The following is a 19136-nucleotide window of genomic DNA, read 5'->3' as shown; positions in this document are numbered from 1 at the left end:
TGATTTGCCTTTCAGAGACAACTTCTTAATGCATCACAGGTCAGTTCTCACCACTGGAGCACATCTTTGCATTATAGAAATTTATGGATTGAGCTCATACACAGTCTGTCACTGTCATCCCTTGAGATGATCACTTATTAGAAGGTTAGATTAGAGGCAGAGCCTTCAATTACATTTTTCTGTAGACTTTGTTCATGCTTAAATGTCACTATTGACACCATTGATTGGTAAGACCATAGGAGAAAGAAGACTGGAGACTATTTTTGTTTTAAACTTCCACAGCAGGAGAACAGAAAATTCTTTCTTGCTTTCATTAACAAAGGAGGTGAGGGCCAGTTGCCTGTGCACCATAAAATGTGAACTAAACTAAAACCAGGTAATAATACAGACTTTAGCATAACAGCATACCTCACTGTTAGAGGCAGGCTTGAAGCAAATCACAACTGAAAAGGTTGTTACAGTATCTGTCTCTATAAAATAAGGTAGATGGATTAATGTTAATATTTTGGAATAATAATACTAACAGCCCATAATACAGCACCCTCTTAACAGGTTAACCTTTTAACATCAATAACACCTTGTAACTCCATTCTGCTATATAATACAATATGTACTGAGCTACAGACATGCGTGTACCCTTTAGAGTCCTTTTTATATGGTGGGAAAAAAGCATAAGTGTAATTAATAGCCTTAATACTGGCTGCATTCAGTTCATTTGAACCGTTTCCAGAGTCCTACCACTGTTCCTTTTGGATCACTGGGATCGGTAAAAATTGACTAAATATTAATTAATTGTTGAATTATTAATTATTTATTAATGACTAGTGTTATTCTGGCTATTACAAGTCAAAATGTGCTGTGAAAGAAAGAAGAGTAAAAATATTTTAGACTAATTAGATAAAGTTGCACAGACCACTGAAAAAATGTATCATTAACGTTAAGTCCTTTTAAATATGTCTTTGAGACAAAGTAAAACTATAATATACATACAGAAGAACTAATAAAAACAACTGTTGGTTAGAAGCCACTTTTTTAATAATCACAACATGGAGTTCTACTGCTGTGAAAGAACTTAGTGCTGTTTTCCTGTTTCGTCTTTAAAGCTTATAGAAATGTTTTTTTTTTTAATCCCAAACCACAAGGCACATGATGACATTGCCTACTTTTTCTGACATGTTTATAGACAACAACTTTTGGCAAGCACAGAACAATAAATGGAGCACGCCTTATTTTCTGTGTCTCTCTCTGTCAGCACATGAAAGTCACATCACATGGCTGATTTTCAATTTTGTTGGGAAACTGAAGATCAGGGTTTATCTGTCATCATTTTGCTACAGAAAAAATCTTGTGATGAAATAAAACAGAGGGTGCATTGTGTTTCTTGCCTCAGCTGAAAATGTGAAATAGGGAACTCTAGTACCAACACCCAAATATGTCTTCTGGGTCTTTTTTTAGGGCTTTTAAATGTCTGTAGTCCACGTTTACCAATCAAACTAGCTTCACTTTATCATTGCATAAAAGTAAATAAATGATTGAGTAAATTGACATTATAAGGCACTAAAGTTATCAATAACAGGTCCGTTCGTTGTAAAATAAGATTAAATTCATGTAACCTGTGTAATTTTTTTTCTTTATAAAAAGAGAAATTTATAAATCATTTTATTTCCTCTATAAATGACATAGAACCTTTGACTTTGGGATTTATAGTAGAAAATAAATGTATAAGAGCAGAGGATGAAAATTAAAAATACAAAATACAATAACAAAAGTACAGGATTTTAATTGTTTACATGTCAAGACAGTGAATCCAACTTTTTGTCAAGTGCTCCAAATGCCCTACAATGGCATTAAAATGTCACTTAACATAAAGCATTTTAACAACACAAGCAGAAGAAATTATGGCTACCAATGATTTAAATATACATATACACATGTAGTTTGGAAACTATGCACAGTGGGACATTTATAAACCTTATGGGTAGAAAGTAACAAATGTACCACTGTTGTTTGTGCCTAAAACACTGAACACAGAAACTATAACCCACCATAGTGAATACTTTGATGAAGCCTAACAGAAGAAAAGTGAATGAACACATCTATATCCATGCCATACCTTTCACATTACAGTCACAGCAGAGTAGTTTGTAAAAGTTACTTTAATGACTCCATGTCTTTGCAAATGGAAGGCAGACTGTCAGTGAACAATGAGCATAAACCTGAGGAAGGATGAGATTCACCTGCTCGCACCTGTGCTGAGTGACTTTTGTCATCCTGAATTTTACGTGTGTGTGTGTGTGTGTGTGTGTGTGTGTGTGTATGGTCTGGCCATGATACCAGACCATTAGTCACCTGCCATCATGACAAATTTACACAGCTCTGCACCATGACAGACACATCATTATCATTTTTCTTTTCTCAACCTTATTAAAATACCCTCAGTGATAGAAAGACAGGCAGACAGACAAAGGACAGACAAACTGAAAGAGAAAGCACTCATGCTGTTATTCACACACTACTGTACTGTAGCATAGTCATCTCATTTTTTGACAGGTATGTGACATCAGTGTGACATAATCATTTCATCTACACAACATTTACAGCAGATTATAGTTAACTCCTTGATTTAGGAACCCCTTACCCAAACAACAATTATCCAATTATATCTTTGCAACTCAAATTTAGCACAGCAGGTCTGTCAAGGTTTGGACTTCTCCACATGTTGGGCCTGTAGTTAGTCCAACACTTGGCATCTGCAGAGTTTGGAGAGTGTCTTTTTTTAGCCTTTCCAAAAGCAAAAACAGAAGAGCTAATGTGTAACGGATGTATTTTTTTTTTTTTTTTTTCTGCTTTAAGCTTCAGTTGTTTGCAGCAAGTCCAGCTAATTAGAGTGCTACCTACAGTATTAAGGAAACGTCAAGAATTACATATCATTAACTAACTGGTTAGACTAGGTTGTGAGCTTACAAGTTGTTAAAAAAGCCCTGGTCATTGTATATTACATGGAGACTGTGTGAAAGCTGATTCTGAGTTTAAATGTTAGCAGCTGTTTGGCCCTTTATTGAATTTGAGAAAGATTTAGCTACAGCAATGTCCGCTAATGTTACCGCTGATTGTGTTATATTCAACATGATGGTTAATCTTCATCCTGAATGCATTTTTTCTCTTGCTATATCAAAATATCAAGTGCAACCATAAAACCATAAAATCAACTAAAATATAATTACATAAAATTACACTGCAATAAAGAATGGTGTATGCGCTTTATTTCCTCCATTTTTAGCATGATATCATATGAGTAGCCATTACGGGCTTTTTAAGACCACTCTTACAAGATTTCAATTAAAAAGAAGACAGCTGAAAACACCAAAAAGCAGATGGGGCTGTTTATATCCACTTCTGTCTGAAATCAAGAGCCATCTCTTTCAAAAATGAGTTATTTTTTAGTGGTAAATTGATAACTCATATTATTGTACACTACCAGTCACAAGTTTGGACACTGTTTCTTTTGAATTGAATGAGAAACTGTGTCTAAACTTTTGACGGGTAGAGTATGTGCTATGTGGGAATGGAAAGATTGACAGGTGTAGCAATAGTAACTAAGGGAATAGGGCTTAGAAAGCAGTCAGTACACTGTATTGAATTTACAATAAAAGAAAGGAGCTCCTTCAAGTGTTAAATGAGAAGTGATTTGTTAATTCTGTTGTATTCCCCTGTACTATATGCACATATGCACCTGTTTTTCAAATTAAGCTATAGATTTGTGTTGCCCTCTGTTGCGTCTTTTGACACCACTGTGTAAGTGATCCTCAGTGATTTTATTTGCTTATTTCTGTTTAAGTTCATGCATGAATTGTCCTCCACTGTAACTGGACCTCCTCATCACACCCCAGTTTATGAGAATTCAAAGCTGCTATTTTTCTCTTCACTTTGTGGTCTATGTGAAATTACAGAGATGAAAACCCTGCTAGTACTTTCAAAGATTTAGATGGCTTGGCACTAAGCTTAAAGAAACCAAGCTTGTCTCTGCTTTACAGCACAATGTAGCCTTGAAGATGGTATTTACCTTCTTACTGTAAAAACTTCAGAGCCATATGCTTTCACTAGTCATACTCTGTCTTTTATATTCCTTAAGTATAATACTGAGCATTAAAATACTGAATCTTTAAGTTAGATTTGAGGCATTAACAAGCACAAACAAGCACACACATGCACACGCACTCGAACTGGCTGAGTATCAAGCTTGATGGTCCCAGTAACAGACATGACAGGAACAAACAACTTAGCTGGCAGGTTTCTGCCTGTCACTGAGCAGAAGCCTGGATGACTCACCGAGCTTAGTGTAAGTAATCCATATCCTCAGCATCATCGTGAATCTGCATCGTTTCTTGCTGCTGGCTGTAAAGAATCTGCAGATTGCTGGTTTACTGTATACTGTATATGTAGCAGGGGTGCTTATGCAGCTACACCTTTCTAAGCATTATATCATTTAGCTAATGGTCAGCTATGTTTTATTTAGTAATGTTATTGCCTATTTTATTCTTGTTTTTTATATTTCTGGAAAGCATATTGTTAAGCACTGTTGAGTGTATTATTTTACACCATTAAACATTTTTATGTCATTGCATTCTTTAGGCTATGAATTGCATATACAGTACCTAAAGGACCACAGATTTGGGGAAATGTGCTTGCCAAGAATTACTTGATGCCAGCACCTTTTTATGTTGTTTTTCTAATCCATACAATAAACATCAATTTGTGGTGTTACAGGAAAATGCCATGTTAGCTTTTTCCTGTCTTTGTGCTAAACTCAGCTAATTACCTGCTGGCTTTAGCTGCATATATAATGCATTGATATGATAGTGGTGTCCAACTTATCAAATTATCAAGAAAACAAGTAGGTGTAGTTCCTAGAAATGTAAAACTATTCCTTTAAATTTACTTGTAATCAGTATTATTTTTATATTTCATAGCATGGCTCCTATTTTTTAACCTTCAGGGGAGCCACAGGTTTGCATCCATTTCATTACTGTGTGACATTCAATTTGCCTGCTTCACTCGATACTTCAGTTTACTTGGTAATCCGTCACGATGAAAATCACATCTGTTTTAAATGTTTGTTTTTTGGGGTTTTTTTGCTTTTATATATTTATTTCCCCCTGCCTTTCCTGAAATATGATCACACACTTTGGTGTAAGAGTAGGCAACTGAATGAGTAGCTGAGAGGCAGTACAGGAAAAAGAAGTACTGTCTTGCAGCTGAAGTCGAAGAGAAATGAGACATGAGAGCTCATATGTAAGGAACAAAGGATGTACGATTTGAGACTTCAGATGAGCTAAAATAATTCAAACGCGTGTGACAGCCCATAAAACAGAAAATAATCCCTACCGAGAAGTATTTGTAAGTGCTGTTACTGAGCTACAACCCAACTGTAAGTGCATAAAAGAATGTGTGTCGAGCCTCCCCAAAGACAAACCCATATGTTGGCAAGTTAGTGACTATTTTGCAATTGATTCATCTCTTGCAGCTGCAAAATGGAGAAAGCGTTACATGAAACTGACTCTGACATGTCATAGCAGATTAGTTGTGGTGCTTGTGTTTAAAATGAAAGGGTAAGTTTTGTCTAGTTTGTTACACAGACGCTGAGCATCTTCACCATAAGCATTGCTTTGTGTTTTGACGTGCCAACTTAACAAGAGTGAAGAATGCAAGTTGTAATCTTCTGAAGGATATTGATATTATAATGGGACAATGACTGAAGGAAAAAAGCTGACATGGACTTTCTTCACTTGATTTTCCTTTTGTACTTTGGTACTTAGAATGAATATGCTCAAACGTGTTGTTATACTATCGAACTCTCTTACAGCAAGTCTGTGGTTTTGCATTTACTTGGAATGAGACTTTAAAACAAATCTCAGAGAGCTTAGAGGTCAGTCAGGACAAAGAATAATCGATAGCTTTACCCCAGTTAGTCTATGTAGGGTACTTTTAGGGTGTGGACTTTTTAAATTCAGCTGCTGATCTCTGAGATGTTGTGTCATTATCTTTAAAAGAGCACTTTAGCAATTCAGAACTGGTGGACTTGAGATGCACTGTTCATCAGTGGCTTTTTATTTCACTTTCTTGGTCAAAACCTGGTGCCCACATTACCCAAATAATAATGATTCAGATGTATTACACTAGTAATGGTAAATTAGCCTCAAGCAGTGATGAAGAGGTTAGAACTTTTTCTAACTACCCATTTTTATACACATTGACTGCAAAATTAGCACTGGAGTCCATCTTGTGTGGAACAATTGACTAAAATTAGCATTAACTCACACCATAGACTATGTGTAAACATACACCTATACTGGTGAAAAGGGACTTTGACCACATCAATGTGGCAAAGACATTACATTTCTACAGGCCTGCATTGTGCTTGTTCAAAAGGTGTTAGAGAAATTGCTCATCTCCATTACTGACAGATTTTGTTGCATGTGTGGTTAAGGAGCATTGTGGTCGACACAAGTAAAATATAACCTCTCCTTTGCTCTGCTGCACTCTGTGTCTCTCTGAGACCATGTCACCCCTCCCTGCTCTACAGTGGCAGCAGGGAATGGGGGGGGGGACTCCTGAGGAGAGGAAAATGAGTATAGTGGAGACCCCAGGCTAATAACTGTGGCAGTAGAGTTAAAGTACAGAAGGACTTCATCATTTGGTCAGTTTTATTTTAGCCAGTAGCAATTCATTACAAATATGCCCAGATCAGCCAGGATACCTATCCTTAGAATGAGCTTAGGACAGTTTGCCACAAATCAGACTCGCTGTGGAGCTACAAAAAGCTTTACACATGCTTTTTACATATGCAGTAGCACCTCACCTGTGTACAGGCTTTGATGTGTAAATTGGTAAAGTTCCTCCTTGAAGAAGAATGTTGACTGAAAGTTGGCATTTAGGCCATCAGCTAGTCTATATTTTATCCTGTGAAATCGACTGTGGTACATTAATTATTTACACCAGATGGACATTGAGTTAGTCCTAAATACTCCAATCCTAACCCAAATAATTTATATTTGGTTGCTATTTTTCTTCGCACAAAGTTTGTTTTTTCACCACAAATACAATGCTGTTGTTTTTGCCAATATTTTGGCAAAACTTCAACTTGTCTGTCAGACAACATGATTGTACATACCATATGTTGTGTTTACTATTGTCTTAGTTCAGTTGAATTAGATTTGTTATGTTTGTTTGTTTTTTGTTACTTGGGTAAAATAAAGGCAAGCCAAATTTATTTACAGTGCACGTTTTCATAATCAATTTAAGTGCTTGATAAAGTGCCAAATAACTATGACTTAACATGTATTAAAAAAACACAGCTAGTTTTAGTTATTTATTGCATTGTTTGAACTCCTCCTGTAGCTCATAATTTCAACTTCATGTTCTGACTTTAGGTCAGAACAATTCATGCTAGATAAAAAGTAAAATGTCTATATTTATATTATGTTAATGAAAAAATCTTAGTTGATTCCACAAATTTCTTGCACAGTGTAATGATTTAGAGTCTAAATGCACTAATCATTGGCAATGGTCAAGTCATGCCTTTTTGGGGATATTTTATGGGAGTTTTATGGGAGCCTATTACAACATTCAGTATGTTATGTGGATGAACTCACCAGTCAAGAATCAATAGGTCTCCAAACCATTATTTGCTTCTTCTGAAATGTGGGAGTTCACCCATATTCATGGCCTAAAGTCAAAAACCAAAGTATTACTGTAGTTATGTAAAACAGAAAACTACAGAAACAAATAAAACAGCTAAATTGAACTAGTAAATGCACACATACTGTTGAGGCATTGAAATATGAACAAATGGCTCATTTTTTTTATCACCGTCTAGATTTCTTTCCACTTTTATTGACACTGCATTTTGCACTGGCAGAACCTCCAGAGGCTCTCCATGAATTCTTCACAGGTGTAGCTGTTATGGACAAAAATATAAAAAAAAGGATAAAAGAGTGCAGCATCAGAAAGAACATCAAAGAGACAAACTGTTGTGTTTAGGTGACACATTCCCTCGCTGAACAAAGCCAGTGTGTTTTTTCTCTCAGCTTGTCATGTAAACAAGGAACCAGAGTATGTGCAGTGACACAGTCTCCCTGACATGGTTCCACTCTTCAGATTAAAAATGCAGTTGCTGAGTTGTTTTTGATATTAATTGATATTGATTTTTATATTCTTTATGGTTTGCATATAGAATACCATTACAAAATGGTAAACAATATAACTACTAAAGGGAGTTGTAAACTTAATAAAAGCTTTTTGTAAACTTTGTCATTTCCATGCAGGCATTATATTTAAATCATAAAGCAATGAAGTACTGTATTTCCCATTTTAAATTCTTTTTTTCCTTTTTTTTTTTTTTTCAATCTTTGGTGCACACATTTCAGTGTCGTCATGACATTTATGTAAAGTTTATCATAGTCAGTTGTAGAAAGGGTTTAGAGAAAATGATCTAATTCAGGCACTGTTTGTACAAACCATTTGTCATGATGAGTGCAATTTACAGCATGTGGAGAAACACCACCATTGGCAATTAGCTATCACTGGCAATTTATGCAGGGTGTCATCAACTTCTATTGTTGGATACATAGTGTTTGTATGCAGACATTTTCTCCAGTTTGCACTGACAGATGGTGAAAGTTATTCTTTCCATTTTCATCATGGTAAATCTGAATCATTGGGCTGACTTGTATTTGTGGGGGCTGCGCAGCAATTCCTTTTCCATTATGTTGATCATTTCCAAGAAAACAGAATTATCCCCTGATTAATTCAGATCAACAGTAGAAGTTCAATTAACGTGACTATTACTGATGCTCAGTGGAAACGTACAGCCAAAGTGAGTTCTCAAACTTGCTGTGTTTTCAGACTGTATTTGAGAATCGCTGCTTTATTCACCCAATAAATAAACTAGTCATTGTGTCTTAGTGAGTGTTTCAAACCTTTTGTTTAGCCACTGAAGAGAATGATAGACCATATGTGACCCTGGAGCTCTCACTTTACATAACTGGGAGAGTGATATGCTTTTAAATCCAGAAGACTAAGTCACACACTATGATTTTGTAGACAGTATAAGCCTGACTGGGCCGTACTCTGGACATGACACTCTGCTCCTCCTGTTCACTCCAGAGTTGTCATGTAGAGCACAGTGATTTTGTTTTTAAATATGTGTTTCATTTCACTCAGGCCAGTCTGGTCTATGTTGTGTGAAACAGTCTAAAATTATCTATCATAGAAATCTGAACGTGATCCTAGGGTCTAATCGATTTCATTAGATTTTTCACTCTATCATTCAGAGACATTATTTACAAAATCATTTCTCAAGGAAAAAAGCAATTTGCGTGGATCAGTACTTGTCACTAAAGTCATAAATGAAGTGAAAGTGGCACTTTTACAGATTAACTTTTCATCATTTTTACTCTTGTCAATATTTTAAACTATGTAGTTTTTTCTGAAATGGGCAAGAAACCAGAGAGCAGATATATTATAACTGAGTTTACGGATCAGGATCAATATAGCAGTGTGTGACAGGAATTGATCTTATGAGGTGTGTATTTATTGAACACTCTAGTGCCACTCATCACATAAAAACTATATTGACTAGTCAGTGACCAAAAGTAAAAGCAGTTAATTTTATATACTAATGGGATCAGGAACTCAGAGCAAAAATGCAAATGAGTCAATAAAAAGTGTAAAATTAAAAATGATCATAATCATTAGGAATTCCCTTTATTGGTTTTGCAAGATGTTCATACATCTGATTTTTGATTTGTCACAGATTTATATATGAATTACTTCTTTGTCCCCCAAGGCACTCTGCAGGTAGTTGAGGTCTCTCCAAATCCCTCTGGGTGAGGAAAAATGAGTTTTCTGTTAGAAAATAGCCAGGCATGCAGCCTAAGACAAAGAGGGAAAAAAGCTGGCAGCACACATCCAGCAGTAAACAACCATGCCAATACAGACCACTGTTAGTCGATGGATAGATGGATGTTTCTGCAAATTGATTGTTTTTTTAAGAGACTTGGAAAATAAATTGTTTCATCATTATGTTAAATTTATCTCAAAGCAAATATATATCACTGAAGATCAATATCAGATAAATGAGGAAACAGACATTTAAAACCATATGGATACTTTTCAGTTAATCAGTTTCTTACACCATTAGGAAACCTCTATTATTTAAGTTAAATATATAAGTAAAAATTTTAATAAAATCTTTTTAAATGCTTGTTCATTATCCAATCGTCATGCTCAGTGGGCAGACAGATGGTGCAGCCATCTATCAGCTAGATCCTGTTGAGGGTCACAGGGGGCTGGAGCTAATCCCAGCTGGCAATTGGCAAGAAGCGGGGTACACCCTGGACAGATCACCAGTCTATCACAGGAGTGACACATAGAGTAGAGACAGACAACCAGTCACATATTCACACATACTGGCAATCTGGAGTCACCAATCAACCTAATTACCCTGCCTGTCTTTGGACTGTAGGAGGAGGCCAGAGCTCCCGGAGAAAACCCACGCAAACTTCCCACAGAAAGGCCCCAGTCAGCTTTGCCGTTCGAGCCCAGAACACTCCTGCTGCGAAGCGACCACTGCAACACTTTTCTATCCCAGATGGAGCAAACTGAACAAAAAGTCAGAAAGTCAGAATACTCACAAATGGAATTTTAAAAAAAAGTACCGCCTTAATTGTTTGCAAGCCAAAAACAACCAGAATACAACTGAACTTTGATCCCTTAAAAACCAAACAAAGTTTTTCAGTCTACATGTAAGTCATACCAAACCAAATTTACAGTAAAAATATGATTTAATTTTTTTTTAAATCAATTTACTATTTTGCCTTCTATGCAATCTTATCACAAAACAAGCGATTCAGTGTTGCAGAGATTTGTGGATCTTAAAATTGTTTTCACAAACATAATCAGAATTTGCGCTTTAGAATAGCGTGCAGTCTATTATGGTTTAATTTGGAATTAGCCACTCCCAACTCACTGAAACTGCCAAACATGGTCCAGGAAATCTATAGATAATGTGGCGACCAAATTACATAGAAAAGAGTTGTGGTACAGATGGTTTGAGTAAAATGCAAAAATAAAGCACCAGAGCCGGTGCTTCTTAATGATCCTTTTCTTTGCCTTTCCAGTGATTTATGGTTAGAACAGATTAAACTTTGAGATGCTTTTTATCAACAGCCCATCATTTTTAAAACTGTTCCTATACAATATGTGACAAAATTTCAGAAGTTATTTAAGCTTGCTTCCTCATAGCGATTCATATGGCTGACTAATACTCATAATCCATCAAATATCCATTAAGTTCTATGAAAAATTGGTTGTCAGAAATCAACTGAGGATATCATTAGGTTTCTGAATGAGAAACATAATTGGTGCCAGTTTCTGTTCATCTCTGACTGAATTCCACTGAGGCTTTTTTTCTGCGGTAGCATTAGAACAGTACTCTGATAAACATAGGCAGCCAAAGACTTCACAGGACTTGAGGTTGGCACCCTGCAGTGACCTCCAGCTAGCTCCTGATGGAAATCTAACCAAGCATCACGCCCAATTTGAGACTCCAGAGTAAACAAACAGGAGTGCTCTTCAAAGGCACAGCCACTAACAGGCAGGAGAGAAGAGTCTATCTAGCTGTATTCACTCATGCACAGCACAACACATGGACCTCTTTCTTTGGAAGAATATATGTATATTTGAACGAAAACTAAATAAAAAGAAACAACAGAACAGAGCTATTATGAAATGTATGAGATTTTTCATCAATGCATACAACCTAAACCATAAGTTGAAAGATGGATGGATGGACATGAAATCGTTTGCCGTCATGCAGTCTTATTCAACAGCCTACCTGCATTTGTGGAATCAAATTGTAGACCTGCAGTACTGCCTTTCATAAGAAGCATTTTTTTTTATCAAGCGATGTTCTGTCCCTTTGTATCAGACGTTACTGGTTCTTTCAATGAGTTCATGAACTAAAGAGGTTATATATACCTGTACCAAAATGCAGGAAACATTTATAAAAGGGTAAGATAATTTAACTCTGAATGATGATGCTGTGAATATAATGTAAATGTTAGTGTTATATGTTAACATTCATACAGGTATCTTTTGTGTTGCTTTAAAAAGAAACAGTTCCAGAATTAATTTCCTCAGTCAACCATCTAAATCTTCCTGTACATGGAAAGAAATATGTTATCTGTCGATTTTGCTTCTCGTTTCAAGCTAAACCCAGTGAACGTTCAAAATGTGAGTAAATTCAGCTCCTGAATCATTTGCTGCTCTGCACAGCAGAGGGATGTGGTCACAGTTGAGTGAAAATTGCTCATTTGTTATATGAGTCAAAAAAGTTTTCTGTGTTTGCTTCCACGCTTTCTCAGCACGTGTTTTCCCCCCACAGCCACACTCTGCCATAACTTTACAGAACTAAGCATGTGTGGTGGCATGCTCAGCTCTTTCAATACTAATCTGTGTTTTCCATTAACATCTTAACATCTGTCACCACGGTAACCATACAAAGATGGCAACAACAGAAACTTCACAATATTGATGAAAACCAGACTGATCTAATGTTTTGCTAACCCTAACAAAAATGAGTAAAATGACTAAAACTAATATACATTTTTATCAAAAGACATCTACCAAAATTACCACTGATATTAACACATCAAAGTCCCAGGTGTTAGCCAAAATCACCACCAAACTCTCATCCATTGATTATAGTTCAATGGTCTGTCCACCAGCTTTGAGTCTAACTGGTTAGTAACCTTTTCATGTTAATTAACATCAAACAAAAATCTTTGTCCTGTTTTGTTGGCAAAGGTATCTGTCTATACAGTACTTAAATACCCAATATTACTTGTTTCTTTTGTATCGAAGCTACTATATTAGACACATCTGCTTGGTTGAGACCAGGCCCCTGGATATTATTACAGCTTATTTTAATGTTAATTGGCAACACCAGTTTGCACATTAATCTTTACGCTTTTAATTCACCTCTCCTCAAACAGGCTTTCACTCTCTCTTCTGTACTCACTTGTCCTCTAAATCACTCCCCTCAGTCAAGTCGGTGAGCTTAATATCCTTCCCTGTCAATAGCTACTGAGAGGAGGGAAACTTTATGTTCTTTAGGTCTCATGACAGGCACTCTGAAATGCTGGCCTGAGGGCAGGAGCTCAAACTGATTCTGCAAGGGCTGGTCAAGACAGACTTGAGTGGTATTGGCTTTCCTCGGTGCTGGCCTGTTACGCTGTAATTGTTAGAGTTATACCTAACTTGCCCCAATGATCTTATTTGTCAATTTTACAAGGCTGCAAAGCTTTTCTTACTGAACAAGTTAAAGTTTCCACAGAAGGCTACAATACACAATTTTAATCATCAGGCTTAGACTATCAACAGGGCCATTTCTGCACATTTTGGTGCCCTAGATGAAATGGCCAGTGATGCCCCTGGAATGACCTTTTGAAATAATAATTATGTAATATTTTTCAATTGAGACCTTATTCAGATCCACTCAGCTTCTTCTGTAGGTCATCAGTGCCATTTGTATTACATCTTTACATGAACATTAGTTTCTGTTAATGTCTCATCCTGGTTTTAGTCATGATGGGTCTTATATAGAACATGACCTGGTTATTCATATCCATTATGGGATCTTTGACTTTATGTTAAACATTAACATCAAATTTTTTCAGTCAGTTTTGTACTTTTACTTGTCCTGAACATGTTTTATGACCCTTGTTAATTTTTTCCCTTAATATTAAGGACACGATCTTGGCCTGCATCTTAATTAGTCATTTTATATATGTGCTTGTTTACTATGAAGTTATTTTTAGTAAAAATAGATATATCTTATTAAAATAGATATTATTTAATCCATCCATCCGTTATCTATACTTGCTGATTCCTAATCAGGGTCACAAGAATCTGCTGGAGCCTACCCACCTCTATTTGGGTCAAAGGCAGGGGTACACCCTGGACAGGTTACCAGTCCATCACGGGGCCACATAGAGACAAACAACCTCACACACTCACACTCACTCCTATGGGCAATTTAGAATCACCAATCAACCTGACATACATGTTTTTGGACTGTGGGAGGACACCAGAGTACGTGGAGTAAACCCACACAAGCACAGGGAGAATATGCAAACTCCACACAGAAAGATCATCGCTGGGTTTCGAACTAGGAACATGAGGCAACAGTGCTAACCACTAATCCACCATGCTGCTCTAAAAATAGGTATAAATATTTAAAATAGATATTATTTCATCCATCCAGCCATCATCTGTACCCGCTTTTTCCTATTTAGGGTCACAGAGGTCTGCTGGAGTCTATCCCAACTCTCTTTGGGTGAAAGGCAGGGGTACACCCTGGACAGGTCACCAGTCCATTGCAGGGCTAGATATTATTCCATATAAATACTTTTAAAAAATCAGTTTTCTAATTACTTTTTTCTGTGATATTCATAAAATCTGCTTGTGGTGCCCAAGATGTAGATAGGTACCTCGCCGATCTCAGTGTCAATATTGGTTAAGCACAAACGTGTGTTTACCTGAAAGGAAATGGACACATAACAACTTTTTGCTTGCTTCATTCACTACTAATGTTTTCATATAATTAATCAGAACTGACCACTGTTTTTGCCAACGATCACTGATGACTGGCACTGCAATTCAACTACTTATAGAGACCCAGTGGGGTAGGAACTGTATCTTTGATGTCCTTTTGTAGTGAGCAGCTGCTGTAGACCTGTCTGAAATTGTTCAGATCCCTGCATTTGTCATTGTGCAGAAATCTTTGTGATGTCACTGACCTCCCACTTAACCAGGATTAACCCCTCAAAGAAGACTTGATAGACTTTTAATTAGTTCTTTTAAGAGACAAGTTTAAGTCTAATGAAAATATCAAGCACATTATTTTCACCACTGACATCTCCCAGTCTGAGATAATCAATAGCACCATCCCTCTTTATAAACATATTAATATCACATTGTTACAATGAAAATGAAAAGTGGCAGTTGGGTGGGCAGTTTGTTCCAGGTATCGATTCACAGTGAGACTCATCCAGACTTTAAGCTCAACATCCCTCTGTTGTTTATTGTTTATCATTTTTGTTTTTCTGTGTTTATTGTAACTGTTTATTAAGTACACAAAACAATTTCATTGCTTAGATGTGATGTGAGACGTTTGAGTGTTTGGGGTTATGATTGTAAACTGGAGTATTTCAAGCCTTTTTGTCTTATGTATTTTCACTATTTAAAAATGCTTATGCAAATAAATAAATCAAGTCTTTTCATTTCCCTTCTAACTGCAGTAAACTGCAAATATACAAATTGATTATTTTTTGTATAACCTATTTGTAAGCTAAGCACATTAAAATTGAATTTCTACTTGATCTTGCACACCATCCGACAGAGCGCCTTAAGTATCAAGTGGGAATTATTTAGACTTTGTTTTTCGTTACCTCGCAATTCTTTTGCATTACCTCGCAATATGCGGTACCTCGCAAAAAGATTTGCATTGTGTGCATTACATTGGGTTTTCTGAGCCCTTGAACGCAGCACGCATGACACATTCACTTCCGTCACATTTTGAATGGTAGCTATTGAGAGCCACTTCCAGCTAAGCCGGCTGGTAAGAAGACGAATGTATGGTTAAAGAAAGACAAAGCCAGTTTAAAGTCAGTCTGCGACCTCAGTGTTAAATTACGTTTTCACCTTGATAGCCTACACGGACTAAACGTGACAACAAGCAATGGGTTGTAATGGGACGCATTTAGCAAGTGGCTAATTAACGTTGTTAATGTAGTGTTGGGTAAGCTAATGTAATGCACACAATGCAAATCTTTTTGCGAGGTAACGCAAAACTATTGCGAACAAACGCAAAACAAAGTCTACACTGTGTGTTTGGAAGAAGGAAGTGGATGTTTGTGTTGTGTAATCACCGCATTTGAAGAAAACACAGTTTGTATTCTTTGATCCAGTCCAGTTCCGTGATAAGTCCTAGCACCCTAAGTTTGCGCTGATTTTTGTTAATGTTCAGAGATGTTGTGAAGGTATTGATTTGTGTGTGTGTGTGTGTGTGTGTGTGCGTGTGTGTGCGTGTGTGTGTGTGTGTGTGTGTGTGTGTGTGTGTGTGTGTGTGTGTGTGTGAACAGATGCCATGTTGCTGGTGGCAGACAGACTGAAGGGACCATTCAACATTGAAGCAGTTATAGAGCCAATTGACATCAAGATCTCTGAGGCCATCATGACCATGCAGGACAACAGCATGCAAGTGTCAGCCACGGTACTGTATCCTCAGCCTAGTTCACCGTGTTATGAGTCGTTGCTAATGTCTTAATATTGAGAACATTATATAAATCAACTAATTTAAAACTATTTCTAGTCCATTTGACAGTTTTTTTTCTGTTATTAATTACTGCTACAACTATGAATAGTGTAAATGACACAAATATGAGACATATATATGGCAGAAACCAACATACAGGACAATTACATTGACTCTACAACATGTAAAAATAAAAGGGGGAAAACAAGTAATGCATGTTAAAATATAAATACACAATATTGTAGGAAGCCTTGGATGCTCGTAGAACACAGTAACAGACTTCAATACAGTCCTGCATCCTTAAAATGTGAATCCTACAAATTTACAAAAAGAAGCAGTAACACCACACACAGCGTTTTTTTTTTAATCAACATAGTGGGAAGTGTATAAATAAATGAAAGTCTCAACATCGTCATCCTGAACACTTACTATTAATGTATTTTTGTTTCTGACAATGTCCTAAAGTGGTGTTTAATTTTTTAACATATCTAAAACTACAATTTCCCTATAACCTACTCATAACCTAAGCAGGCCTCAGATGCAGGACTGGATCTCTTTCCTCCAGTGTCACAGTTGCCTCTAAATGTATTTGGCAAATCATTTAGTGTTATACAAAGGTGTTTTAGGTGACAGTTTAACATAAAAGACATGGTATTACTTTTCTCTTTAGCCTCTTTAGATTTTAAATTGCTGATGAGTCATAGAGGCCTATTTTCATGTCAGAGTTACAAAAGACATTGTCACTTACAGATACAGCCATTATAAATGGCTGTCTGGTCCGTGACAGGTCCCCACCGATGTCACATTCTTTTCCATATAAAGAGGGCTGCAATTTACAACTTTACCCATCATCTATGCACTTGATGCTACATCCCTTCAAGGCTGCACTTGGCTGACAGATTGCTCTGAGATTACAGCCTTTCCCCACATTCACATTTTAATCACACGTAGTCTTTCCCCTATCTTCAAGCTTTGTGGAATATCTCAGGCCATATTACATTGAACCATCATTCCTGTGGCACGGACCTCTGAAATTAGTTCTTTGTGTGATGTACAGGATGATGGAATTGTAATCATATTGAAGAATAGACAAATATCAGAGAAAGGATAGTGTTCCAACACATACTGAGCCAGGGGCCAGCAAACATGGCAGAGAGGAATGCTAAGAAGCTGTGTAATAGCCTGTAGAGTCCAGACCACGTGAAAACAATATATTCTCACAATGAACCCTTATGAACTAAAAATTAAAACAATAACTTTATTTATACAAAATACCACAGAGAAGACGGGATTGCAGGCTGACCTGAAGAACTACAGTTAAAAATAAATTAGACAGAAAGCAAGAAAAAGCAACAGTGGTCATAATCACATAAAACAAGGCTAGAAATAAAAACAGTATGCTACGAATTAAAGACATACTTTTTAAAAAGAGAAGATTTAAGATGGTATTGGACAGACGTCATTTATTCTACAAGTTTCAGATGTGCAAGTTTCCAGAACTGAGGGACCCTGAGTGCAGAATGGCCTGAGGGTCCTGCCTGGGGATCTGAGACTGCACTCTGGCTTGTATAGAGGAGCAATAGCATAGTAATGTACCCTGGAGCTAGACCACGAATTACTTTACAGCTAATCAGTAAAATCTTAAAAATCAATTCTAGAGCTGACAGGTAACCAGAGAAGACCACTCAAAGCATAACTAAACTAATATGATTTTGTCTGCAAGTAAGTCAGGAAATTTTGTTAACTTTCTGCTAGTAAAATCTGTTGTCTAACAGTTCAGTGCAGTCATATACAGTTATTTTCTACGTATGACTCAAAAGTCTAATGCTAAATGAAATACATTGTATCATCATGATTGGAATTCAGAATGACATGGGTGGACCAGACTATAATGTTAAAAACAAATATGCTCATTTCAGTCATGCACTCTATTTTATGCAGTACCTAAAAGCGTCCTTTTGTGACAAATTAGCTGCAGTCTTTGCCAAAAAAGATTTCGGCCTAGAAATCATGCTCAGATGTAATATATATTTAATTTTGTTTTTCATTTTGGGGATACTATGCCATGTTGTAACAATGGCTTTCAACTGCAAGTGAGTAACAACATACCAAGGGTCTCCTTTTGGGAATTTTGTTGAAAACATTATGGCACTTTCTGTAAAAGGAGACTCGGGCACTGATAGAGAGCATCAGTTCCAAGCAGCTCTGTGTAGTTTTCTATCAGGAATGGTTCTGTGACCAAACTGACAGTGACTTTTCAAGGGAAAAATGTAAGTGGTGTAGGCAACTACAATTTTGGGGGGATCAAAATGGATGTGTATTGTACAAAGACATACTATTAACTTAGCCTTGGCTCAGTGCAGAGTACATGTGGCTTCAGGCTGCTGATAACCTGTTTAGTGCAGCAATAAGAAGCTCACCTCTAATAATAATGAAGAAATACTGTGTTAATGTTGCAGAATGAAACAATTTTCACAAGGTATTGTGTATGCTAAACACAGTCTGTGTCCTTTTCCCTTGTGGTGACCACTCTCAATACTGTCAAAATTGTCTCTCCCTATGTTCATCTAGGTGTTTCAAGGATGTGGCCAACCAAAGCCATTAGAAGTAGGCAGGTCTGCACGTGGCATATCAGACGTGTTTAATGCTCGCTTCAAACCCTACACCCCTGAAGAGAGGCCAACTACAGCATCCGGAACAAGCCTGGATAGACTGGTATGTGCAGAACCAAGATAAGAAGAGTGATAAACTGTGACTG

At 36.8% G+C, this 19136-nt stretch overlaps 1 protein-coding gene across 2 annotated transcripts in view; it reads left to right on the top strand.

Annotated features, from left to right (window-relative positions):
• gpc6a (glypican 6a) overlaps positions 1-19136 on the top strand; it is a 116460-nt gene that overhangs the window by 73401 nt on the left and 23923 nt on the right. For both annotated transcript variants that reach the window (XM_026320452.1, XM_026320453.1), the window contains exons 5-6: positions 16206-16336; positions 18950-19093. In XM_026320452.1, the coding sequence (XP_026176237.1) occupies positions 16206-16336; positions 18950-19093 (275 nt within the window). The remainder of the gene's footprint in view (positions 1-16205; positions 16337-18949; positions 19094-19136) is intronic.

This window comes from Mastacembelus armatus, chromosome 3 (assembly GCF_900324485.2).
Source record: "Mastacembelus armatus chromosome 3, fMasArm1.2, whole genome shotgun sequence".
Lineage (NCBI taxonomy): Eukaryota > Metazoa > Chordata > Actinopteri > Synbranchiformes > Mastacembelidae > Mastacembelus > Mastacembelus armatus.
Note: the sequence above shows the minus strand (reverse complement) of the source record. Positions and strands in the feature narration are given on the sequence as shown.